This window comes from Rhinatrema bivittatum, chromosome 2 (assembly GCF_901001135.1).
Source record: "Rhinatrema bivittatum chromosome 2, aRhiBiv1.1, whole genome shotgun sequence".
Taxonomy (NCBI): domain Eukaryota; kingdom Metazoa; phylum Chordata; class Amphibia; order Gymnophiona; family Rhinatrematidae; genus Rhinatrema; species Rhinatrema bivittatum.
The window spans coordinates 453,021,802-453,047,863 of NC_042616.1; the positions used below are offsets into that span (position 1 = coordinate 453,021,802).

Sequence of the window (26,062 nt, forward strand, 5' to 3'; positions counted from 1 at the left end):
AGGGTCCCAATACAGATCCCTGAGGCACTCCACTGCCCACTCTCTTCCACTGAGAAAATTGTCCATTTAATCCTACTCTCTGTTTCTTGTCTTTTAGCCAGTTTGTAATCCACGTAAGGAATCGCCACCTATCCTATGACTTTTTACTTTTCCTAGAAGCCTCTCATGAGGAACTTTGTCAAATACCTTCTGAAAATCCAAATACATTACATCTACTGGTTCACCTTTATCTACATGTTTATTAACTCCTTCAAAAAAGTGAAGCAGATTTGTGAGGCAAGACTTGCCTTGGGTAAAGTCATGCTGACTTTATTCCATTAAACCATGTCTTTCTATATGTTCTGTGATTTTGATATTTAGAACACTTTCCACTATTTTTCCTGGCACTGAAGTCAGGCTAACTGGTCTGTAGTTTCCCATATCGCCCCTGGAGCCCTTTTCAAATATTGGGGTTACATTAGCTACCCTCCAGTCTTCAGGTACAATGGATGATTTTAATAGGTTACAAATTTTTACTAATAGGTCTGAAATTTCATTTTAGAGTTCCTTCAGAACCCTGGGGTGTATACCATCCGGTCCAGGTGATTTACTACTCTTCAGTTTATCAATCAGGCCTACCACATCTTCTATGCATCTGATAGCTGTAACTGGCAGATAAACAGCTTGATCAGTATTCATTTTTATTTTCTTTGATTTATAGCCTGCTTAATTTGTATCATAACATCCTAAGTGGGTTACAAGAGAATTATATACAATCCACAATAATATTTAATACAATTATCAATAAAAAAGTTAATTTAAAACAAAAATTAACTATTCTCAAGTAAAAGCTTTTGCTGTGTTTTGGAACACCTAATAAGCTAGATTGATTGGCTCCTACGAAACCACAAGTATTCCTCTAGTCAGGTTTTCACAATAGCCACAATGAATATGCATGAAGTAGATTTGCATACAACTGAATGCAAATACATCTCATACATATTCAGAATAGGTATCCTGAAAACTAGACTGGTTAGGTGTGCCTCCAAGAAAGAATTGAGAAATACTGCCCTAATATCCTGTGGTAGTTTGTTCCACAAAGAATGGATCTATACAATAGAAAGCTTGATACCTGGTGCATTTTAGATAAACTTTAGTTAATGATAAAAAATTTGATTATGATGTGCAGTTACTTTCTATAGTCCCTCTTCATCCAATTGGTCACAGTGACTAAAAAAAAATGTAATGATTAATTATGATACCAAGTGTTGGTCAATTTCCTAATCCTGCTTTTGCTAAAATGACCGTTATCCCCATCGCTTCTCACCTGTTGGGAGCAAAGGGATGAGCCTATCAAAAGTATTGGCATTGTCTAGCCTGCCATGCAGGCACAGCACTGGACGGCCTTCTGGAGGACCCCAAGCCTTGGCTGCAAGAAAGCCCAAGGGAACTGGCAATCTCATTTCTGTTGTGACACCTGAAACCAAAGCAGAAATAAATTCAGCATTGTGTAGTAACTTAACAGAGCATGTTTAATGAATAATTTTCCAGGATTGCCAGGGCAGGAGTAACCTCTAGTTACTTGCCTGAATTTTCCAGGCTCTCTCTCTTACCACTCCACATCTGAAAATATGAAGGTTGGAGGGGAATGGGATGATACCACAAAAGCCGTTCCCCTCCCCCCAAGTCTAGAAGTGGAAAAACTGGAAATTTTGCTAAATATAGGAAAATTGGTTCTTACCTGCTAATTTTCATTCCTGTAGTACCACGGATCAGTCCAGACAGTGGGTTGAGCCTCCTGTCCAGCAGAGGGAGACCGAGAAAAACTGAAAAGGTATCTTCTATCAGGACAGTGCTCACCCTGCGTCCCTTCAGTATAATCGATATCAAAGCAGCCAAAATAGCAGAGAACCAGGATAAGATCATGCAAGTAAACAACTATCAAAATGAAACAAGAAATTCAAACATGTATGAAAAATGATCTTACACAGCTATCAATATATATATAGCAGATATCTCCAGTGCCTTACAATTCGGATGAACTTCCAGTGTCTTAAAGCTCAAATAGGAAGTAGAGAATCCCAAAAAGAACCTGTGAAAGAAAAATTCCGAGCAGACGTAGCAATGTAAATGTAGTCAGGACAAGAGTCTGGAATGATCCGTGGTACTACAGGAACGAAAATTAGCAGGTAAGAACTAATTTTCCTTTCCCTGTACGTACCCGGATCAGTCCAGACAGTGGGATGTACCAAAGCTTCCCTAAACAGGGTGGGACCAAGACACTCCCGCTCGAAGTACCTGTCTGCCGAAAGAGCCAAAGACTGGCACCTGAACATCGAGGTGATGACGACGCGCAAAGGTACATAGGGATTTCCAAGTAGCTGCTCTGCAGATTTCTTGTGGCGAGGCTCACAGACTCTCCGCCCAAGAGGTAGCTTGAGAACGTAAAGAGTGAGCTTTTAAGCCCTCCGGAACCGGCCGGTCCCGACAAATATACGCCAATGCAATCGCCTCTTTTAGCCAGCGAGCGATAGTAGCTTTAGAAGCCTTATTCCCCTTACTTGGCCCGCTCCATAAGACAAAGAGATGATCAGAGACTCGAAAATCATTCGTCACGTGCAAATATTGCAGTAGGACCCTCTTCACATCAAGGCGCCGTAGATCCATGCCAGGCGTGTTCGCAGTGTCCTCTGGAGAAAAAGCAGGGAGCTCCACTGACTGATTGGCAGGGAGGATGGGACTGTTTGGAGGGAAACACCTAAATCAGAAAAGAGAAGGAAAGGCTCCCTACAAGATACGGCTTGGAGCTTGGACACTCTCCTGGCTGAGGAAATAGAGACCAGAAAGACAGTCTTAAGGGTCAGATCCTTAAGTGTGGCTCGCCGAAGCGGTTCAAAGGGCGCCTCGCAAAGAACCAAGTTAAGGCTCCACGACGGACAAGTAGCCCAGACAGGTGGGTTCAAGTGCTTAGCCCCCCTGGGGAACCGAATGACATCCGGCCGGGTCGCCAACACGTAACCATCGACCCGCCCAAGGAGGGAACCGAGCGCCAAAACCTGTACCTGCAAGGAATTGAAAGACAAACCTTTGGAGAGACCATTCTGCAGGAAGAAGAGAACCTGGGACACTGAAGCCTTTCGCGCCGGAACTCTGGATTCAGCGCAAATAGTCTCAAACACTCTCCATACCCGAATATAAGCCAGAGAGGTAGAAGTCTTACAGGCCCGCAACAGAGTGGAGATAACCTCCTCCTTAGTCACCGCAGCTCAAAAGCCAGGCCACTAGACAAAAGCGATCCGCCTGATCGAAAAATACTGGACCCTGTTGGAGCAGGTTTGGCAGATGGCCGAGGTGGAGAGGACCGTCCGAAGCGAAGTTCACCAGATCCGCGAACCACGGTCTCAGAGGCCACTCCAGCACCACAAGGACGACCAGCCCCCTATGGAGTACTATTCTTCTGAGTACCTTTCCCACCAGAGGCCAAGGTGGGAACACATAAAGGAGGACATCGTGAGGCCAGGGAAGGACCAGTACATCCACTCCTTCTGAGCAGTGCTCCCTTCTGCGGCTGAAGAGGTCTAAGTGAGGTCTAAGTGAGGGACCACCCATTTGTACACAATCAAATCCATCACCTCTCTGGACCATTCCCACTCTTTGGGGGTCTAGATGCTGACGACTGAGGAAGTCTGCTTGAGTGTTCTCCTTCCTCGCAATGTGGGAGGCCGCTAGCCATTCCAGATGGCGCTCCGCCCAAGCTAGCAGCTTGCTGGCTTCCAGGGCAATCGGATGACTCCTGGTGCCCCCCTGGTGATTGACGTAAGCTACTGTGGTGGAATTGTCGGAGAGGACTCGCACAGCTTTGCGATGGATCACGGGCAGAAAAGTCTTGAGAGCCAGACGGACCATTCGGGTCTCCAGACGACTGATGTGCCACTGAGACTGGATTGGGGTCCATCGTCCCTGGGTAGACTGATTCTGACACACTGCTCGCCAGCCAGAGAGGCTGGCATCCGTTGTCACAACAATCTACTGAGGTATCTGCAAGGGCATCCCTTTCAACAGGAGGCCGAGAGAGAGCCACGACTGCATGCTATCGATGGTAATATCGGAAAGTGGTAAGGGTGTCTGAATCTCCTCCGAGACCAGCTTCCAGCGGGATAGCAAAGCTTTCTGCAAAGGACGCATATGCACAAAGGCCCAGGGAACCAAATCTATAGTTGAAGCCATAGTTCCCAGAACCTGGAGATAATCCCCAGCCGTGGGGACCGTGAGAGAATAGATGTTGGACTTGACCCATGAGCTTGAGGGCACGGGTCTCGGGTAACAGAACTTTGCCCACATGAGTGTCGAAGCATGCTCCTAAGAATTCGAGGACCTGAGAGGGCTTGAGGTTGCTCTTTGAGAAATTGACTATCCACCCGAGGGAGGTGAGAACAGACAAGACCCTGTTGACCGCTATCACGCACAGGTCCTCCAACTTTGCCCGAACGAGCCAGTCGTCCAGGTACTGGTGGACTAGGACCCCCTCCCACGTGACATGCTGACCCCTGGCCCATCACTGCAAGGTGCCGTGAAGCACTAGGAACGCAGCTGCAAAACAAAAAAAAACAAACCAAACCTACCGCTGTGCTAGAAAAGGAGGAAGCTGCTCAGCCAGACTAAACAGTAACAGCCAAAATTAAAACTAGTGGTTTCCTGTCTTTTTTTTTCAAACTTTAATGAAAAGTGCCAGCACTGAGAAAGCACCTATAAGAAAACAAATATGCTGTCTTAGACAAAAAAGGGACCTAGAGCCTGCAGCCGCTGAAGCAGCCTCGTGAAGGGGAGGGATCTAGACCACCAGATTTACACTCCACAGTGGCATGGGTCGGGCACACACAAGGGTCACCAACCCCCGGCCCACCCGCCTCAACCGGACAGGGAGAACTCCTTAGGATTCAGAAAAATAAAAAACCCTGGGAGGAAGGCTCAAAAAGAAAAAAAAGTCTCAGTCACAGAACTGCAGGTGTGCACCCATCTACCATCTGCTGGAGACAGAGAAATACTGAGGAACTGCAGATAGCACATGTGGTTAAGTAGCAGCATCAGTAAAACTTTCTCTGTCTCCATCTGCTGGAAGGGAGGCAAAACCCAGGAGTCTGAACTGATCCGGGTACATACAGGAACCTGTCTCCAACAGTGGCCAATCCAAGTCACAAGTACCTGGCAAATACCCAAACATTAGATAAATCACAAGCTACTATTGCTTATTAATTACTGTAATAGCAGTTTATGGATTTATCCTCTAGGAACTTATCCAAACGTTTTTTTAAATCCAGTTACACTAACTTCTGTAACCACATCCTCTGGCAATGAATAAACTATGCACTGAGTGAAAAAGAATTTTCTTTGATTTGTTTTAAATGAGCTAATTGCTAAATTCATGGAGTGCCCCCTAATCCTTCTACTGACTTAGAAAATAGCCACTGCTATTACTAGCAACAGTAACATGGAATAGACTTAGTGTTTGGGTACTTGCCAGGTTCTTATGGCCTGGATTGGCCACTGTTGGAAACAGGATGCTGGGCTTTTTGGACCCTTGGTCTGACCCAGCATGGCATGCTCTTATGTTATTAAGAGAGAGTAAATAACCGATTTACATTAACCTGATCAAGTCCTTTCATTATTTTGTAGACTTCTATCATATCCCCCTCAGTCGTCTCTTCTCCAAACTGAACAGTCCTAACTTCCTTAGCCTTACCTCATAGGGCAGCCGTTCCATGCCACATATTTTGGTTGCCTCTCTCTGCACATTCTCCAGTGCAGCTATATCTTTTTTGAGATACAGCGGACAGAATTGCACACAGTATTCAAGATGCGGTCTCACCATGGAACATTATGACATCCATCGTTTTATTTGCTATTCCCTTCCTAATAATTCCTAACATTCTGTTTGCTTTTTTGATCGCCACAGCACACTGAGCCGATGATTTCAATGTATTATCCACTATGACGCCTAGATCTCTTTCCTGGGTGGTAATTCCTAAGATAGAACTTAACATTGTGTAATTACAGCAAGGATTACTTTTCCCTATATGCATCACTTTGCACTTGTCCATGTTAAATTTTATCTGCCATTTGGATACCCAATCTCACAAGGTTCTCCTGCAATTTATCACAATCCACTTGAGATTTAACTAATCTGCATAATTTTGTGTCATCCGCAAATTTGATCACCCCAATCATCTTACCCCTTTCCAGACCATTTATAAATATATTAAAAAGCACCTGTCCAAAGTACAGATCCTTGAGGCATTCCACTGTTTACCTTTTTCCACTGTGAAAACAGACCATTTAATCCTACTCTGTTCCTGTCTTTTAACCAGCTTGCAATCCATAAAAGGACATCACCTCCTATCCCATGGCTTTTTTTTTTTAGTTTTCTTTGAAGCCTCTCATGCGGGACTTTGTCGAACACCTTCTGAAAATCCAAATATACCACATCTACTGGTTCACCTTTGTCCACATGTTTATTCACCCCTTCAAAAAAATGTAGATTTGAGAAGCAAGATTTCCCTTGGGCAAATCCATGCTGGCTATGCCCCATTAAACCATGTCTATCTAAATGTTTTCTGATTTTATTCTTTATAACAGTTCCCACAATTTTTCCTGGCACTGAAGTCAGGCTCACTGGTCTATAGTTTCCCAGATCACCCCTGGAGCCCTTTTTTTTTTTCTTTATTAAGTTTTAAATCATGTCTTCTAAGTAATTAACCTTGGTTACAGAAAAAAAGATTATTTAGTTACAATTGCCAAACAAGAAAAGTTTCACAGAACAATATAGAGCTAAAGATCTATATCATATCACAAATGGGGAGAGAGAGAAAAAGGAAACAGAAAAATCCAAACTCCACATTAACAAGCCTATATACTTCAAGGACCTAAGCAGTTACATTAATATTCCCATTACCAACGTTGGGGACGTCCTTATTATTCAGGAAATTATCCAGCTGCGCTACTTCATGGAAAACGAGCAAGTCTGCTTACAATAAACGGTGTTTCCGTAGATAGCAGATGAATTAACCATGCTGTCTGGGACGTCCTCCGGGCAGCTTGGTGGCGGAGCTCTCTTAGAACACAGAGTCTTTCAGTGTAGTGTGCCTGCTTGGATCCTCCCCCGCTTCCCCCATCCTTCTCAGTCCGTATCCAAGCAACTGAAAGTAGTAACCAACTGTTCGGGGAAGCAGGAGGGTCAGCATGGCTAATTCATATGCTATCTATGGAAAACACAGTTTATGATGAGTTGAGGTAGTATGCTCAAGATAGTAAAGAAGACCGGTGGACAGTTCATCTCTGTTGACTTTGCAGCATTAAGATGAGCCCGCTTTCAGAACTGTTTTGCCCATGTATGCGTCAGCTGTGGTGTGCTTTTCCAAGCAGTAGTGAGCCGTGAACATGTGCAGCAAAGACCAGGTGGCAGCTCTGCAAATGTCTGGAATGGGCACCTCATGCAGGTGAGCTATAGAAGCAGCCATAGCATGGATCTGGTGAGCCTTAGGGGAGGCAGACAAGGTCTCCAAACATTTCTTATTGCAGAACTGTATGCAGTTTGAGATCCAAGACGAAAGGGTCCTTTTGGAAACCGGAAGTCCTGGAGCGTTAGGGTTAAATGACACAAAGAGCTGGGAGGCACTGCGCTCAGCGTGCGTGCGGCGCTTGTAGTAAGCAAGTGCCCGCTTGCAATCCAATGTGTGTAGTTTACACTCTGCCTCATTACTATGTGCCTTTGGGTAAAAGGTTGGAAGGGTAATGGATTGGTTGAGGTGGAAAACTGATACCACTTTAGGAAGGAATGCGGGATGTGTATGCAGCGTAACCTCATCGTGATAGAATTCTAGATATGGCGAGTAGTGCATTAGGGCCTGCAGCTCGCTGACACGTCTTGCAGAGGTGAGTACGGCCAGAAATAGCAACTTCCAGGAGAGGAAGTTGGAATGGAGTAAAGGTCTGCGAGGAGCCCGGCCTCTGAGGCCGCCTGCCATGAAAGGAAGGTGTCCAAGATTGCAACCGCGATGTCTGCTGTCTCTGTGGGAAGGGACCCCCCCTTCCCACACGGTACCGGTGTTGGCCCCGAAACCGGCCCCTGGAACTAGAGAAGGAGCGCGACCTTTGGTACTTATCCTCGGGCAACGTATAAACTTTGTTATCCCCCAAGTCCTTGATGAGCTGATCCAATTCTTCTCCAAACAACAACTTCCCCCTGAAAGGAAAGGAACCCAGACGGGACTTAGAGGAAGCATCTGCCGCCCAGCGTCTAAGCCAAAGCAACCGCCTGGCCGACACAGCAGCCGACATAGTACGAGAGGAAGTCTGCAATAGATCATATAAGGCATCAGCCGTGTACGCCACCGCAGCCTCGATACAGTTAGCCTGCTCTGCTTCATCCGGAGAAAGGTCCTGGGCTGTAAGCAACTGCTGTACCCAGTGAAGGGTGGCCCTCTGCACGAGGCTGCTACAGGCCGCCACCCGGACTCCTAATGCTGCAACTTCGAAAATGCGCTTCAGTACGACCTCCAACTTCCTATCCTGGAGATCCTTCAGTGCTATACCCCCGGTCACAGGGATAGTAGTGTGCTTTATCACGGCCGTAACCGCCGAATCGACTTTGGGGATTTTCAGGAGATCCAAAGACTCCGGCGGCAGGGGATACAGCTTATCCATAGCCCTACTGACCCTCAAGGACGCTTCCGGAAGATCCCATTCCTTAGACACAATTTGAAACAGCTTGGGATGGAAGGGGAAGGTTTGTGGAGGGTCTCTGATTCCTGCTAAGGCCACATCCCCCAGGGAAGCGTCCGCGTCCTGGAGAGGATCAGAGATATCCAGCTCCTTCAAAACATGGGAAATTAAATAAGTCAGTTCGCCCTTCCCAAACAAACGAAGGACCTGGGGGTCATCCCCTTCCATGGACGCCAGGCCATCTAAATCGCCACTTCCAGCAACATCAGCAAAATCCGGAGTAGAATCCGGAGCCAGAGCCGGAGGAATCTTTGCACCCCCCCCAAGGGATGAGAACCGCGATTCCCTGCTTTCTTTTGGTCCGGGGCTACTCTGGGAACCTTAGATGGAGGAGACCTTGTGTCCTCCCAGCCCTCCTGCGCTTCTAAAAATGCTTTGTGCATTAATAGCACAAATTGTGAAGAAAATGGAGCCGGCCTTTTCAAAGTGCCCCCCGCGGGACCAGAGGGAGGGTGTGTGGGGAGGGCTCCTGAAGCGAGTGACTCAGACAGGCTCAGAGCCGGCAGAGAGGAAGGAGGAAAATCCTCCTCCTCCGACGCTGTCCCCTCCGCCGACCGCATGGTTAAGATGGCCGCTGCCTCCTTCTCTAATGGAGGCGGGGCTGCCGACCGCACGGTCCAAACTCCCCCCGCCGCACCGACGAGGAGCTGCGGGCAGCGCTCGGCCCCCGGGAGGGTCCCTCGCCCCCAGGGAGACAGCGGGAGCAGAGACCCTCCCGGGAGAGTCGCACCCCCCCCCCCCACCCCACAGGCCGTGCAGGCCGAAGACCGCGGCATGAGGAGCAGAGGAAAAGAAAGCGCGCCAAACTGCAAGGTAAGCCCCTCGGGTGAACTAGCCACCCCCTCCGGAGTCCCGGGACAGACGGACGGCAGGCCGAGGCTGGATGTAAAACGTACCCTGCCTGCCCCAACAGGCCTGACGGGTACGGACTCGAGCTGAAATTGTTAATTTTTTTTTTTTTTTAATCAGCAGTCTACAAAGAAGCTACAGCCTCCTTCAGAAGCCTCAGACTTCTGAAACGGTTCGACTGGGGGGGGTGACCGGCCCATCGGCAAACTCTCCCCCCGGCCCCTAGGGAATATCTCCGGGTAAGTGGCCTAAGGGCATGCCCTGCCAAGCCTGCCTTAGAAAATTGTCGTACCAACCTGTCTATAAGAATAGAGAAGAACAGATCAAGAAAAAAAAAAAAAAACTACTACTTTTTTTTTTTTTTTTTTTTAACTAATAGACGAAACCAATTGATCTAGTCAGTGGCAGTGCAAAGGAACCAAAAAAAAGAACCTGTACATCAGGGAATAAATTTGCCAAGATTAGGACCGCAGGTTATGCCTCTCAATCTGCTGGAGTCAGAGAAAATACTGAGGGATCGCAGGTGGCACACCAGTATATCTAGGGGGTGCTTTTCAACTTTTCTCTGACTCCATCTGCTGGAGGGGAGGCATAACCCAGCACTCTGGACTGATCCTGGTACGTACAGGGAATGAAGAGTTATAAAATATGCATGTCTTCAAGGTTAGATTTCTCAGGATGTTAAGGAATGTTAATGTCAGCAAATGTTTTTTCACCTTGTGATCTTAAATCAAAAGCAAGTTTGCTTACAGTAAACAGTGTGTTTCCTTAGATAGCAGGATGAATTAGCCATGCTGTCATGGGAACTTTATCAGGGCCCAGGAGGTGGAGCTGTCCAAAGAGAAAGTCAGAGTTTTAGCTCTATGCGGCTGCGCATTTGTTCCCGCACAGGAAACAGAGTCTCCTTAGTCTGTAATTAAGCTGTAGTTGATAAGCACTTCTATGATGTCGATTGCCCAGGGAAGGTGGGAGGGTTAGCATGGCTAATTCATCCTGCTATCTACGGAAACACCGTTTATGGTAAGCAAACTTGCTTTTTCCCGTTGATAGCAGGGATGAATTAGCCATGCTGTCATGGGAGTCCTAAGCTCCCGATCACGCTATGTTTTGAAAGTTCCTGTTGTGTGTAATCCCATGGACGTGGAGAGTCGACTATGGGTTACTTTGTCAAGTTGAGAAGAACTTCCTGTCCAAGTTTAGCATCTTCAGACGACTGTTGATTCAAACAGTAGTGGGACATGAAAGTATGTAAGGAGGACCAAGTTGCCGCCTTACAGATGTCGATGGTTTGCACATGACGTAGATGAGCTATGAAGTCACTACTGCTCTCACTTGATGAGCCCTTGGATGCGATGGAAGGGGCAATTTGTTCTTGTTATAACAAAACTGAATAAACTATGCAATCCAGCTGGAGATGGTACGTTTTGCCACCACTAATCCCGGTGCATTGGGATTGAAGGAGACAAACAACTGTGATGCTCTGAAAGTTGTATGTGTTCTGTTTTTATAGTAGGCTAGTGCACGTTTACAGTCAAGGGTGTGTAGCAAATGTTCCCTATCGTTCTGATGAGGTTTCAGAAAGAACGTTGGTAGTTCAATGGACTGGATCAAATGGAACTGTGACACAATCTTTGGCAGGAAAGATGGGTGAGTCCGGAGTACTGCCTTGTGATAGTAAAACTGCAGATAGGAGCTGTAGTGAACCAATGCCTGGAGTTCGCTAACTCTGCGTGCGGAGGTTACAGCCACCAGAAACACCACCTTCCAGGTGAGGTATTTTATGTGGGCCGAGTCCATTGGTTCAAACAGTGGTTGCATGAGTTGTTCTAAGATGAGATTGAGGTTCCATGGTACTGGTGACTTGATGATAGGTGGCCTTAAGCAAGATAGTCCTTTTATGAATCTCGATAAAGGGATGCAATGAGATAGGTTGTCCACGATGTGAACGATGGTACGCCGCTATGGCACCGAGGTGAACTCTAACCGAAGAAGTTGTGAGACCTTTCTTGTATAATGTGTGAAGATAATACAGGAGATATTCTGGTGAACAGTCTAACGGGGGGATGCCCTTAGTCATGCACTATGCAGAGTAGCTGTTCCACTTGAACCCATAATTACGTCACATGGAAGGTTTCCTGGATTCCACGATGATTTCCTGAGCTTCCACGGATATGCCCTGTTCCTTCAGGAGGATCCGCTCAATCTCCAAGCTGTTAAGTGTAGGGAAGAATGCATGGGGTGCAGTAGGGTCCCCTTGTCCTGTGTTAGGAGATCCGGATGATCCGGAAGTCTAATGGGGTCTGCTATGGAGAGATGAAGTAGATAGGTGTACCATGGTTACCGGGGCCAAGCTGGAGCTATTAGGACAATCTGCTCTGCATCCTGCATACATTTTTGAATCATTCTTGTGGTGACAGGAATCGGAGGAAAAGCGTATAGCAGACCTTCTGTCCAAGAGAGTAGGAAGGCGTCCTGTGCCGTTCGGTGACGACATAAGAACATAAGAAATTGCCATGCTGGGTCAGACCAAGGGTCCATCAAGCCCAGCAACCTGTTTCCAACAGAGGCCAAACCAGGCCACAAGAACCTGGCAATTAACCAAACACTAAGAAGATCCCATGCTACTGATGCAATTAATAGCAGTGGCTATTCCCTAAGTAAACTTGATTAATAGCCGTTAATGGACTTCTCCCCCAAGAACTTATCCAAACCTTTTTTGAACCCAGCTACACTAACTGCACTAACCACATCCTCTGGCAACAAATTCCAGAGCTTTATTGTGCGTTGTGTGAAAAAGAATTTTCTCTGATTAGTCTTAAATGTGCTACTTGCTAACTTCATGGAATGCCCCCTAGTCCTATTATATGAAAGTGTAAATAACCGAATCACATCTACTCGTTCAAGACCTCTCATGATCTTAAAGACCTCTATCATATCCCCCCTCAGCCTTCTCTTCTCCAAGCTGAACAGCCCTAACCTCTTCAGCCTTTCCTCATAGGGGAGCTGTTCCATCCCCTTTATCATTTTGGTTGCCCTTCTCTGTACCTTCTCCATCGCAACTATATCTTTTTTGAGATGCGGCAACCAGAATTGTACACAATATTCAAGGTGCGGTCTCACCACGGAGCAATATAGAGACATGACATTTTCCGTTTTATTAACCATTCCCTTCCTAATAATTCCTAACATTCTGTTTGATTTTTTGACTGCTGCAGCACACTGAGCTGACGATTTTAAAGTATTATCCACTATGATGCCTAGATCTTTTTCCTGGGTGGTAGCTCCTAATATAGAACCTAACATTGTGTAACTACAGCAAGGGCTAATTTTCCCTATATGCAACACCTTGCACTTGCCCACATTAAATTTCATCTGCCATTTGGATGCCCAATCTTCCAGTCTTGCAAGCTCCTCCTGTAATGTATCACAGTCCGCTTGTGATTTAACTACTCTGAATAATTTTGTATCATCTGCAAATTTGATAACCTCACTCATCGTATTCCTTTCCAGATCATATATATATATATATATATATATCTTTCTTTATTGAAAAGCACCGGTCTAAGTACAGATCCCTGAGGCACTCCACTGTTAACCCTTTTCCACTGAGAAAATTGACCATTTAATCCTACTCTGTTTTCTGTCTTTTAACCAGTTTTTAATCCATGAAAGGCCATCGCCTCCTATCTCATGACTTTTTAGTTTTCGTAGAAGCCTCTCATGAGGGACTTTGTCAAATGCCTTCTGAAAATCCAAATATACTACATCTACCGGTTCACCTTTATCCACATGTTTGTTAACCCCTTCAAAAAATTGAAGCAGATTTGTTAGGCAAGACTTCTCTTGGGTAAATCCATGTTGACTGTGTTCCATTAAACCATGTCTTTCTATGTGCTCTATGATTTTGATCTTGAGAATAGTTTCCACTATTTTTCCCGGCACTGAAGTCAGGCTCACTGGTCTAGTTACCCAGATCGCCCCGGAGCCTTTTTTAAATATTGGGGTTACATTGGCCACCCTCCAAGTCTTCAGGTACAATGGATGATTTTAACGATAGGTTACAAATTTTAACTAATAGAACAGAAATTTCATTTTTTAGTTCCTTCAGTATCCTAGGATGTATACCATCCGGTCCAGGTGATTTGCTACTCTTTAGTTTGTCAATCTGGCCTACTACATCTTCCAGGTTCACAGTGATTTCGTTCAGTTCGTCTGACTCATCACCCCTGAAAACCATCTCTGGAACGGGTATCTCTCCAACATCCTCATTAGTAAACATGACTGGGCCAAACTGGGCAGAAACGGGGAACCTTTGCATTCTGTTCCGTGGCAAAAAGGTCCAAAGTTGGCTTCCCCCACTGATTGAAAATTTGGTAAGCTACTTGTTGGTTGAGCAACAATTCGTGGGGGTAGAAGATGCGGCTCAGTTGGTCTGCCCGCGTGTTGATCATTCCCTGCAGGTACGTCGCCTGGAGGTGTATGGCGTGGCGATGAGCGTGTTGGATTATTATTAGTGTCTCCTTGTAGAGGGACCATGAACCAGACCCTCCTTGTTTGTTGATGTAAAACATTGCTACTTGATTGTCTGTGTAGACCATTACCCAACATCCTCGAAGTTGAGAGAAAAGGCTCTTAGGGCGTTTCAAATTGCTCTGAGTTCCAGGAGATTTATGTGTAATCTTTGCTCTTGAGGGGACCATTGACCTTGTGTTTGTAGATTGTCTGTGTGTGCTCCCCAACCCTTGCGAGAGGCATCCATTGTGAGTACTGTGTTGTAAGGGGGAGTGCTGAACAACATCTCTTTCGACAGCGTGGTCTTGAGTAACCACAAATCCAAGTCTTTTGACATCTCTTGGGTCAGAACTAGTGTTTTTGTCATTGATTGTGAGTACTGATTCCACTGATGTTTCAACCCCCACTGTAGGCGGCGCATATACAATCTGGTGTTGGGAACAGTATAAATACCTGCTGCCATGTGTCCCAATAAGGTAAGTATTTGCCGTGCTGAAGGTTGCTGTGCCACCTTGAGAGACTGAAGTAGAGAGCGCATTGTTTAACTGCCTGTCGTCCGGTACGAAGGCTCTGTGCTGTGTGCTGTCTAGACGGGCTCCGATAAATTGTAGAATCTGTGTGGGAGTCAATGTGGATTACTGGTAATTGATGACTAGACCGAGTTGGTCCAAGAACTGTGCTATTTGATGCACCTGAGACAATTTGTATTGCTTACAAATCAATGACCATAATCCACAAAATTCTAAACACTGATCATCAAGGTCTTAACACCCTAAACATAATCCCTCAAATTTCTCCCAGAAACCTACGCTCTAATAATTCAGGCTACCTAAACATTCCCCCTATCAAAGATGCACATCTGGCAACAACAAGAGAAAGAGCTTTTTCAATTGCTTCACCTAAACTTTGGAACACCCTACCTAAATTCCTGAGAACCCAACACGACCTAAAAATATTAAAAAAAGGACCTAAAAACACTAATGTTCCACAAATTCTACACTGACCCTCAGTCGTCTGATCATTCCAACTCTCAACTGAACTCTCAGTTATAAACCTCTTAATACATTCTCTTCACCCTGAACTGCATACCTTCCTCTTCCAACCTAATAATGCTCTCTGGACTTGATATGCTTATTTCTGATATTGTTCAAATTGTTTTTTATTATTGCACAACTGCTAAGAAAAATGTATATTTTTGTAAACTGTTATGATGGCTCTACCGAATGACGGTATATAAAACGCAACAAATAAATAAAATAAAGTTATAGGATCCGATGCTACTATCAACCAATTGTCGAGGTAGGGGAAAATTTTCATACCGCATAGTCACAGAGACGCCACCACTACTGCCATGCATTTCGTGAACACCCTGGGGGCCGCTGACAGTCCAAATGGGAGGACTGTGTACTGGTAATGAGTGTGTTGGAATTGAAAGGACAGGTAACGCCATGAAGAGGGGTGGATAGGGATGTGTGTATATGCATCCTTCAAATCTATCGCACCCATCCAATTGTTGGGTTGGAGAAGTGGTAGAATGGTTTTCAGGGATACCATCTTGAACTTTTCTTTCAGCAGATATATGTTTAATTCGCGAAGGTCCAGTATTGGACGGAGGCCCCCAGACTTCTTGGGAATTAAGAAGTATGGAGAATAAAAACCCCTGTTGTGGTCCTGCGAGTGAATCTTGTGAATGGCCCGTTGCTTGAGCAACGAAGTTATTTCTGCCGCCAACTGGGGTTGGTGTGATCTGGAGCCCCTGTTCGATAAATGGGGGGAGTGCTGGATGTGTGATGAAATGTAATCGGTAGCCATTCTGTACAATCTCCAGTACCCACTGACTGGACGTTATGGCTGCCTATGCCGGTAGCCTTGCTGTTATGCGCCCCATTGGTTGCAGCGGTGGTGTAGGTGATTTTAAAAAGATTGGGACAGCTTGGTCGGTCGGCGCTGTTGGTTGTTGTGCTTGTGACCGCTGCGTTCTAGACCTTCCCCTTCTGATTTGTGTTGGCGCTGGGCCTTTGCTGCGGGTGGTACGAAGGTTGGCGGTACGATCCGTATGGACGGAAAGGGCGTCTGGAGAAAGACTGCCTGTGAGGTCCCGAGAAGTAGCGGCGTGGAGCATGAAGAGTGGATGGTGCAGCCAAAGACTGAATTGCAACAGTCTGCTCTTTTAATTTTGCTACAGTCTCTTGAAATTTATCGCCAAAGAGATTGTCATCCTTACAAGGGAGGTTTGCAAATTTTTTGTGCACGTCTTCTCTTACAGAACTGGCTCAAAGCCATGCCATTCTACGTGCTGCGATGGCCGATGCTGAGGTTCTTGAGTTAGTCTCAAACGCCTGGTAGATTGTCCTGAGGAGGTGTCTGATGCCTTCCTCATTGTCCAGTATGGGTTGAGAGGTAGATGTGGAGGGTAACTCCATGGTATAGATCATTCCCTTTATTGTCCGCACACATTCGTACAAGTATTGTACTATGTGGAACTGGTGTTGATTGATCCTTGCAGTTAGCATCATGGATTGAAAAGCTCATTTCACAAAGTCATCTAAGAGACTATTTTCTTTTCCCAGGGGTGCGGAGGCATGGATTTGGGGTTTTCTTGCCTTTTGTAATGCAGATTCCACCACGATTGAATTGTGGGGAAGTTGTGGTTGGGAATACAACTGGGATTGCTTCATTTAAATTAATTTTCCTGGAGACTGGGGGGATTTGTGAAAGGGGACTCCCAGGTCTTCTCCAGAAGCGCATCAAGCACCTGATGTGATGGTAGCAAAGTGGGTTCCGCTGGAAGGTTGAAAAGTTTTAGTATTCCCAGGGTTTCTGCTCGAGGATCTGCCACCTTCTGAATCTGCAAATTTAGAATTGATCCAACCTTCTCCAGGAATTTCGGATACGAAAGATCCTCTGGAGGAGAGTAGGGCTCCGGAGGATCCTCTGGCGTATCGGAAGGGTAACCCATAGACATGCTTGGAGAAGAAAGCGGTGTATCTGAGTGGTCCGGTGACAGTACTGGAGTAGGATCTGGGGGAGCTTGCTTTTGAAGTGGCGACGGTGAATGCGGAGATGAGTCCGAAGGAGAAGGACACGATGTAGCTGAGGGCGGTAATTGAAAGGTAGATTGTGACGTGTCGAAGAACCCAGACAGGGCTTCCAACAACTGGGAAAATGCCTGCTGTGTGAGGGGTGGCATTTTTGGTTTGAAGGCTTCTGTGGATGTCTCGGGGGAACAGCCGCCGCCAGTATCTCTGCGTTAGATGATTCCTTCTTTCCATGATGTCGCCCCCGCTCGCCTTCCACTTCCCTCTTTTTTGAAAGTGGTTCTTGGAACTTTTGCTCCCTTGCTCTCCGTTCTGCAACGGAGGAAAGGTCAGAGAAAACCTGTGATTGTACAGACGAAGAAGATGAATGCGAGGGAACTTTGATCAATTCCTCATCCGAGCTTGAATGGGCTTCCCCAAGCCGGTGATCCGCAGATGAAGTGGAGCAGCTGGAATGGTGAGAACTGGACCTTGATGATTGAGATAGTTTGGAATCTGGTCCTGACCTCTGTAACCGCAGCTCAGTATACTCCGGTTCGATGCTCTGTGGCCTGGAAGCAGATTTTTCACGACTGCGAGCCCCACTATTCCCGTGGGTGGAATGCCTAGGCTGTTGTACCTCCTGCGTTGTGGAGAACTTCCCTTGCGTCGAGGGTACAAGTGTTTGCGTCGATGCTTTTCGCTTCGGCGCCAAATTGTGCTTCGTCTTCTGCGCCGGCAAGTGGTGCGTCATCAACATCGAAGAGTGGTGCGTCTGTGCCAGCGCCGATGGATGAGTCTGTGTCTGCGCCGTTGCTGGATGTGTCGACACTTGCGCCTGGATATGATGCTTCAGTCTAGGCTCCGATCAGCTCTTCGTCTTTGACGCAGAGTTCGTTAGCGTCGATGGTGCCGGTCGATGCAATTCGTAGTCCAAGGGATCTACGATGTCCCGTTTATTGTGCGCCGTGCGCTCTGAGTACAAACGACGCGATTGCGGCTCTCTGTCCCTATGTCCCTTGGATGTTAGTTTATGGGGTTCTTGACCCCTCCAAACCTTTTTAGGCTGTTCAATGTCCATGGGCCTGGATGTAGGTTCCATTGACGAGGCCCTTCTCTGTGGTAACCCCGGGGCTTCACTGGCCCTGGGGAAGAGTGGGATTCTGAAGGAGGGGCATAAGAACCCCCTGCTCTCTCCTTCAATTCTTGAACTTTTTTTGTACGCCGTCTTCTGGCTCGAGGTGACATGCGGCCACAATGTACACACTCGGCCTGGTTGTGGTTGCTGCCTCGGCATTGACCATGTGATGGACATGATTTTGTCACAACCACAGGGTTTGAACCCCGATGGCCTTGGATTCGGCTTCTGAGACATTCTTTAACTATTGAGAAAAACCGCTGAGAAGTCAGCTCCACGTGCGATCCTGTACACGGAAAGAAACAGACTGAGGAGAATCTGTTTCCTGCGCGGGAACACATGCACAGCCGCACAGGCGGAGCTGTCCAAAGAGAAAGCTATGACTTTCTCTTTGGACAGCTCCACCTCTCGGGCCTTGATAGACAGTTCCAATGACAGCATGGCTAATTCAGCCCTGCTATGAACAGGAAAAGGAGTGTTGTACTAATCCCTAGGGCAAAATTGTATTTAAGTAAAGACACTTGGATATCTGATTAAGTCAGTCTCAAACTTTGGAGCTGACTTCCTTATGCGCATAAGAAATAAAGGTTTTTGATCATGAGAAATACTGTCTCTGTTGTCCTCGGTAAACTTTTACATTGCAGCGCACACTTTTACTGAACTCCAAGAGCTGGGTCCGGGTTGGCACTGTGGGATAACCGCACCATGCATTATGACTAATTCATGCCAGAAACTGCAGGAGGGATCAAATTGGATAGAGAGGGAAGAAGATAGCATAGAATGGCAAGAATAGAGACAGACAAGAAAAAGCACACCTTTAGGAGGAAAGAGGTAGGCTGTACTGAGAGAAAATGTTACACAGAGGAAGGAGGAGAAAGAAAGCAATGGAAACAAAACAAGTACAGAAAGCATGCAGAGACATGGCCTCTAGAATGCTTTCCAACAGACTTATAGAAGGGATGTGTGCACGCGGCTGAGGGGAATGGAGGGTGGGTGTATGAGATTAGGTGGGATTGTGTGCAAGAGGATGCTTGTTTGCATATGTGGTGGCGTATCTTTAGGAATCTGGGGGGGTTGTGGGGGTACATTTCTTTGCCCTATGGCTGGGTGTTTGTAGATAGAGAATGTGGTTATGAGGGCAATTGTATGTGGGTGGATTGCTCTATGTAAGCTGAATGTGTCTGGAAACATTGTGTGTTGTCACTACCTGCTGGTTGCTCTGCTTGGATATCCACTAATTGGCTACAATTCCCCTGGTTCTTAACACTCCCTGCAACTCCTCAAAGTTATCCTGTTCCTTCCAGCAGAGTCACTGGTAGCCTCTCCTTCCAGACTTCTGGAATAAGGTTGTCTCTATAACACAGTCTTTATAGCCAGCCAGGCCTCTGTAGTAAAGCTCAACATTGTTTTTCTAACACAATCTATGTACTGTGGGCTTGATCCTGGGAACCATGCCCCACTACTATCACCTTTCAATTCCTGTGGCAGGAATTTAATACTTTTACTTCTCATCCAGCTACAATAAAAGATAAGATCACAGGGTGAGGGAAGGGGTATGAGGAGTGAGGTAAAGTGAGAGAAAACCGCAGAGTGAGGAAGTTGTGCAAAAGTGCCAGAGTGTGAGGGGAAAGGAGAGAGCCAAGGCTGCTGAACGATAAAGAGGGGGGAATGGAAGGAAAGGAGAATGGTGGGGTGAAGGAAAGAAAATGCAGAAGGACTTTGTAGAGGAAAAAGGGAGGGTGATTCAGAGCAAAGAAGAGATGAAAGCAAATAGTAAAACATGGACAAAAGAGAAAAACAAAGGAAAAGCAAAAAGACTAAGAGGAGGTGGGGTGATAAAATAGAATCAAACCAGTTGGAAAACCTTAATTTAATCATTCTCCACCATTTTAATTGTTATATAGTCTTAATTCACTGCTTTACACATTTCTACTTTTGTAGCAGTGACTGTTATGCAAGTGTTTCCATAAATATTCCCGGTTGTGATCTCTTACCTGCCATGACTATAGAAGCACAGGAATGCAAGCTTCACTTTCCCTCACCTGCAAGTTAACAAAATATCCTGAGTAAAGAACTGCTACTCAGCGATTGCCCCATCCACGGGCAGAGTTCATTCAACTTTTGTCCTCAGACAGAAGCAATCAATCCCTTCCCTCCTCCCCTGCAAGAAAAAAAAAAATCAATCCCTCTCTGCCTCCCAGGTCAGCAGCATGGAGCCTTTTAGATCTGCCTTCGTTTTCCCCACCGCACATTTGTAACCTGATGCAATCAGAACGTGTTTTCTCTCTCGCATAATACCAGGTGAAAAGCAAACCGCAAATTTATTTTCTTTTTTTCACTTCAGTCTGCCAGTGCTAGACGCCGCGGCACTTCGATTCACCAGAATCGAGGTACGGAGCAGCAAGTCCCCGCCACCACTTACGTCCGTCTGACACGAGTACAGAGGCCTTCAATCCCCACTGTGTGGCTGGGCCCCCGGATTCTGCCGGGGGGGTGCAGTTACCGTCAGCTGTGCAGCCTCACTAGATTGTAAACTGACCGGAATACGCATTTAAAGAGCACGACAGGCGGCCCCTTCTCCAGCTTATTCGCTGGGGTTTTCACGAGCCGCGCTGTAACTGCCTCTTTAAAAAGTCACAACCAGGGAACGTTGGTTTCTCCTCCCCCCCAGCTTTCATTTTTGGTGATTCACTCCGGGGGTAAAGATCAGATCATCGGACGAGTGATTTTCTGGAAAGTTGAGAGAGAAGCGCTATAGGCTGAGAGCATTTTTTTTTTCTTCGACATGGTTGGGTGAATTTAGCCGAGAAACTGTCTGCCCGCCTTAAAGGCGGGCTGGCCCAATGACGTCATGGCTAATGCCATGGGTCACGTGATGCATACTTCGGCTGCATTCCTAGGCAGCTACTGACAGCCTGCTCAGCCCCTGTCACGTGACCCGGGCAGCCCTTTAGTCATTCTTTCTGGAGGACTACAAAAACTTTAGAACAGTGGAGAAGTTTGCTGACATTTTCTAATATATAAATTGGCCACTAAAAAAAAAATGGTGTATTTGTAGGCGTCCATTGTGTTGGTTCCCATACTGTTGAATGGAGATACAAAAACCTATTAACTTTTTTTTTTTTTAATAAAAAAAAATTTCCTGACAATACAGGAGAATGAGTGATAGGTATGAGATACGGAAACCTGGGACTTTTCAGTCTGGTAGGAGAACAAATTGTTGCTGAAGTGATATTTAAATAAGTCAAGTCGGCACAGCTCCTTTTCAGTCTCACAGCCCCACTCCCCTCAGGTCTTCTCATTTTGCGTTGCTATGTCCCCTTAGCCCTTCTCCCCCTTCAAATCGTTCTTTTGGTTCCCCTTCCCTCTCACAGGTGTCTTCCTTTCTTATGGCTCATAGTAAATGATGGCAGATAAAGACCAAAATGATTTATTCTGTCAGCCCACCAAGGTGTTCAGGGTTGTAACTGCCGGTGCAGGTTACCCCCATTCAGAAATATTGCACCAAAGGTTACCACTGGTTACTCCATTTTTATCTTCTAGCCATGAAAAATTTTAATTCTCTCAGCTTCTCTGTTTCCCGCTCTCACTTTCTTTCTCAGCCCTCCTCTCGCAGCAAATCACGCACACACACACCCTCACAATTGCCCCTTGCCCAGATTGAGGCAGCAAGATAAGGACAATGCTTCAGTACAGTGCTGTCTACATAACTGCTATTCCTGCATCTCTACTACATTTCTGCTTTTCTTCCAAACCAGAAGCACACAGGAAAAGCTGCAGCGGTCGCTGATCTGAAATCTTTTATCACTGATCTGGAACCTTTGTAAACTTGCTTTCTTCATTGCAACTGGCATGGAAAGTGGAGGCCACTACTGACTCTGACCTGGTACCTCTTTTTTAGAAAATTACTGCTGAACATGAGGTTAGTCAGTGCTGTCCCTATGGTGAGCCATCAGCAGCTACAAAGCCAGATCATGCCATGCTATTATATGTACAGGAACCAGGACTCTTTGTATGGCTGTGCTCTTTGTATATCTATGGAAGGGCTTCCATAGCCACACCATCAAAACAGCCCTTTCTCCAGTACTATGAGTGTATGCATGAGAAGTGGTGGGGAAATTGAGGAAATGCAGAGACCATATAGGCATGGGCCTATGGCTCTGCTGTCATAAGTGCTCCTCACAGTCTAAAGAAGAATAGTTCCTTAGCTTGGAACCACCACTTGGTCTTTTCTCAATGATGGTGAACCAGGGCAGATCAGAGAGCAGGAAGTGTATTTCTCCCACACTGCTGCTCTTTCCTGCTCCTGCAGCCTATTGTTAGGAATTTCTTTTCCAACTAATAGGTTAAAGGGAGAAGTGAAAGTAGTAACATAGGAGAAACAAGTACTTGTTATGTTCTGGTAGGGTTGTGGACCCTGGATCGTAGTGAGAGCTGACTCCACCCACAGGGAGGGGCCCTGTGGGGACTCACCACGATAGGCATGGCCTCAGCTGAGATGGACACAGTTAGTAATGAGACTTCATTAGATTGAAACATAGGTGAAGGACCCACTGAGTGGGAAGAAAAACACAGTCCAGAGTAGTAAGGTGGCTCAGTGATGATATCCCAGTAGTGGCCCGCGGAGAGGGATACGCCAGGGAACTCCTCCTCCAGTTGAACACTTTTCAGGGGTAAATCCGGTAGTGGCCTGCAGCGCGGGGTAACCGAGAATCAGCACTGATATTGATAAGAGAAGTGCAGGAGGTCAGCAGAGCAGAATAGATGAGGGTACTCACTCTGAAGTGTAGAAGCAGGTATGCTGAGGCGAGCATGGTAGTGGCCCGAGACACAGGGTACACCAGAGGTTCCGACAGCAAGATAGTAGCAAACGAGTAGCGTACTCACAAGGCTGAAGAAGGCTGGGTCCCAATACGAGTACATGGATTCTCCAGGCAGGAAGGCCCTCCGAGGAGCGGGTAGCCAGAACGCAACAAGGCCCCCGAGGAGCAGGTATCTAAAGCGTTTAAGACAGGGGTGGGCAATTAATTTTCCCATGGGGCCACATGAGAAATTGGGATGGTTTTAGAGGGCCGGACTAATATAATTAACTCAGTTCTCAATAGCCCTCCTTATGAAAAGACAGCAGTTTACCACCAATGTATGTCCTCTGAGAAAACACAACAAATAAGACCGATACAAACGCTTACATGCTAGCAAAATATCTCATCTCGGTAACAGACACAGAACCGACCTAACATACTCCCAGGATCTGTAGTAATGCACATAAACTAATCTGCACACAGTTACACCTGTATTATGGAATACACTCAAACAGGAGCAACCCTATCTATGAAAAGGCAACACTACAAATATTACATCAGACCCTAAACACCAATACACCTCTTATTAGGAAAACAGAACTAACAAGCAGCTATAGATCCCCAAACAGAAATAATTGTAAAACTATACTAATAAGCAGAATAAATGTTTCTAAACAGCTATGAACAGAATAACATCCAACAATTAAAAACTCATAAAAACTATTAAACATTCTCCAAACACCAATAAAATATTTCAAAAAAGCAGACATCATACAATTAAAATGGCAGTCAAGAAAAAAAACTTAAAGCCACCTTTACTTACCCCCTCCAGCAGCTCTCCTACTCCCCTTCCCTGCAGGCCATGGCACACACCAGAAGCAGCAGTAGAAGCTAAGCTCTATACTTATGGTCCTCTTCCTTAGTGCCCATGTCTCTCACACACACACCATACCAGTCATGCCCCCATGACCAGTTTCTGTCTCTCACACACCAATCATCTCCCAAACAGTCTTTGGCACACACACACCAGTCACCTTCCTGAACAGTTTCTCTCATGCCATACACACACACACACACACAGGCTTCCCACTCCCGTGTTCTACTTGCATATATGGTCTTCTCACTCTCATAATCACTTTCTCTGTCTCTCTCTCTCACACACACACACACTCACTCACCAGTCTCTCACTCCCATGCTTGTTCTCTCCACATGCACAGGCTTCTCATTCCCAAAATCACTTTCTTTCTCTCTCACACACACACACACACCAGTCTCTCACTCCCATGTTCTCTTTCAGATATACCGGCTTCTCCCTCCCATGATGTGTCTCACACACACCCAGGTTTCTCACTCCCATGCTCACTCTTCACATGCACAGGCTTCTCATTCCCATAATCACTTTTTCTCTCTCTCTCTCTCACACACACACACACACACCAGTCACCTGATCTCACTCATGCATACACACACACACAGGCTTCCCACTCCCAAGTTCTCTTTCAGATATACAGGCTTCTCCCTCCCATGCTGTGTCTCACACACACCCAGGTTTCTCACTCTCATGCTCACTCTCTTCACATGCACAGGCTTCTCATTCCCATAATCACTTTCTCTCTGTTACACACACACCAGTCTCTCTCATTTCCATGCTCACTCTCCACGTGCACAGGCTTCTCATTCCCTGAATCACATTCTCTCACATTCACACACACCAGTCTTTTTCTGTCACACACACAGTCACCTTACCAAGCAGTCTCTCTCTCTCATGCATGCACACTCACCCAGGTTTCTCACTCCCACAACTCCAGGCTTCTTATGCTCATGCTTTCCCACATACCCAGACTTCTCACTTTTTCTCACACACACACACACACACACATCAGTCACCTCCCTGACTAATGCCTCACACTCTCACATACACATCAGTCATCTCCCTGAGCAATCACTTTCATTGTCTCTCACATACACACACACATCAGCTCTCTGACCACTCAATCACACACAGGCTGGCTGGCTGCTTCTCACTCTCTCTTACTCACTTCCTCTTCCCCCTACATATGTCACGGAGTTTTTTGCCGGTCCGCGGCGCGCGCTCCCGGTCTCTCCCGCTGCCGTTGCCGCTGGGCTGTCAGCATGTTCAAGCCCAGTGGGAACGGCAGCGGTGTTGGAAGAAGCTATGGCACCCGCGGCTGGGCCTTTTCTTCTTCCCGCGCCTGCCCCTCCCGTGACCCGAAACAGGAAGTGATACAGGGAGCGGTGTGCGGGAAGGAGAAAGAGCCGTGCCGCGTCGGCTGCAGCATCGGCCCCCGAGCAATTGAACCAGCCGGCAATCGAGAAGAGAGTCAGCAGCATGAGCCTCCCGCGGCCGAAGGGATTCTTCTTTCTTGGCCTGCGGGGGCTCATGCTGCTGACTCTCTTCTCGATTGCCGGCTGGTTCAATTGCTCGGGGGCCGATGCTGCAGCCGACGCGGCACGGCTCTTTCTCCTTCCCGCGCACCGCTCCCTGTATCACTTCCTGTTTCGGGTCACGGGAGGGGCAGGCGCGGGTGCCATAGCTTCTTCCAACACCGCTGCCGTTCCCACTGGGCTTGAACGTGCTGACAGCCCAGCGGCAACGGCAGCGGGAGAGACCGGGAGCGCGCGCCGCGGACCGGCAAAAAAACTCCGTGACATATGTAGGAAAGAAACTCGAGCGAAGGCACGCTGTCCGATTGGCCGGTACTGGGCAAGGCTTGCCCAGCACCGGCCAATCGGACAGCGTGCCTTCGCTCGAGTCACTCCCCCCCCCCCCCCCCCCCCCCCGGACGCTGTAAAAAAAAAAACAGTTCATTCTCCGCTCCCCGATTGGCCGGCCAATCGGGGAGCAGGGAGCGGAGAATGAACTGCTGCCTTCCCTCTGCAAGGGAAGGCAGCAGTGCCTCATTCCCCGTCTGCTCTCAGCAGTGGGCGGGCGGATTCAGCCCGCGGGCCGCCCCTTGCCCAGGTC

At 46.9% G+C, this 26,062-nt stretch overlaps 1 protein-coding gene across 5 annotated transcripts in view; it reads right to left on the minus strand.

The window, feature by feature from the left end:
- SERHL2 (serine hydrolase like 2) overlaps positions 1-21,072 on the minus strand; it is a 99,361-nt gene extending 78,289 nt beyond the window's left edge. For 2 of the 5 annotated variants that reach the window (XM_029590374.1, XM_029590375.1), the window contains exons 1-3: positions 20,696-21,072; positions 20,268-20,315; positions 1,307-1,456 (exon numbers count right to left, since the gene is read on the minus strand). In XM_029590374.1, coding sequence (XP_029446234.1) covers positions 1,307-1,456; positions 20,268-20,274 — 157 coding nt within the window. In that variant the 5' untranslated portion in view covers positions 20,275-20,315; positions 20,696-21,072. The remainder of the gene's footprint in view (positions 1-1,306; positions 1,457-20,267; positions 20,316-20,695) is intronic. The other 3 variants (XM_029590376.1, XM_029590373.1, XM_029590372.1) reach the window with 3 other exon arrangements.
- Between the last annotated feature and the right edge of the window lie 4,990 nt (positions 21,073-26,062).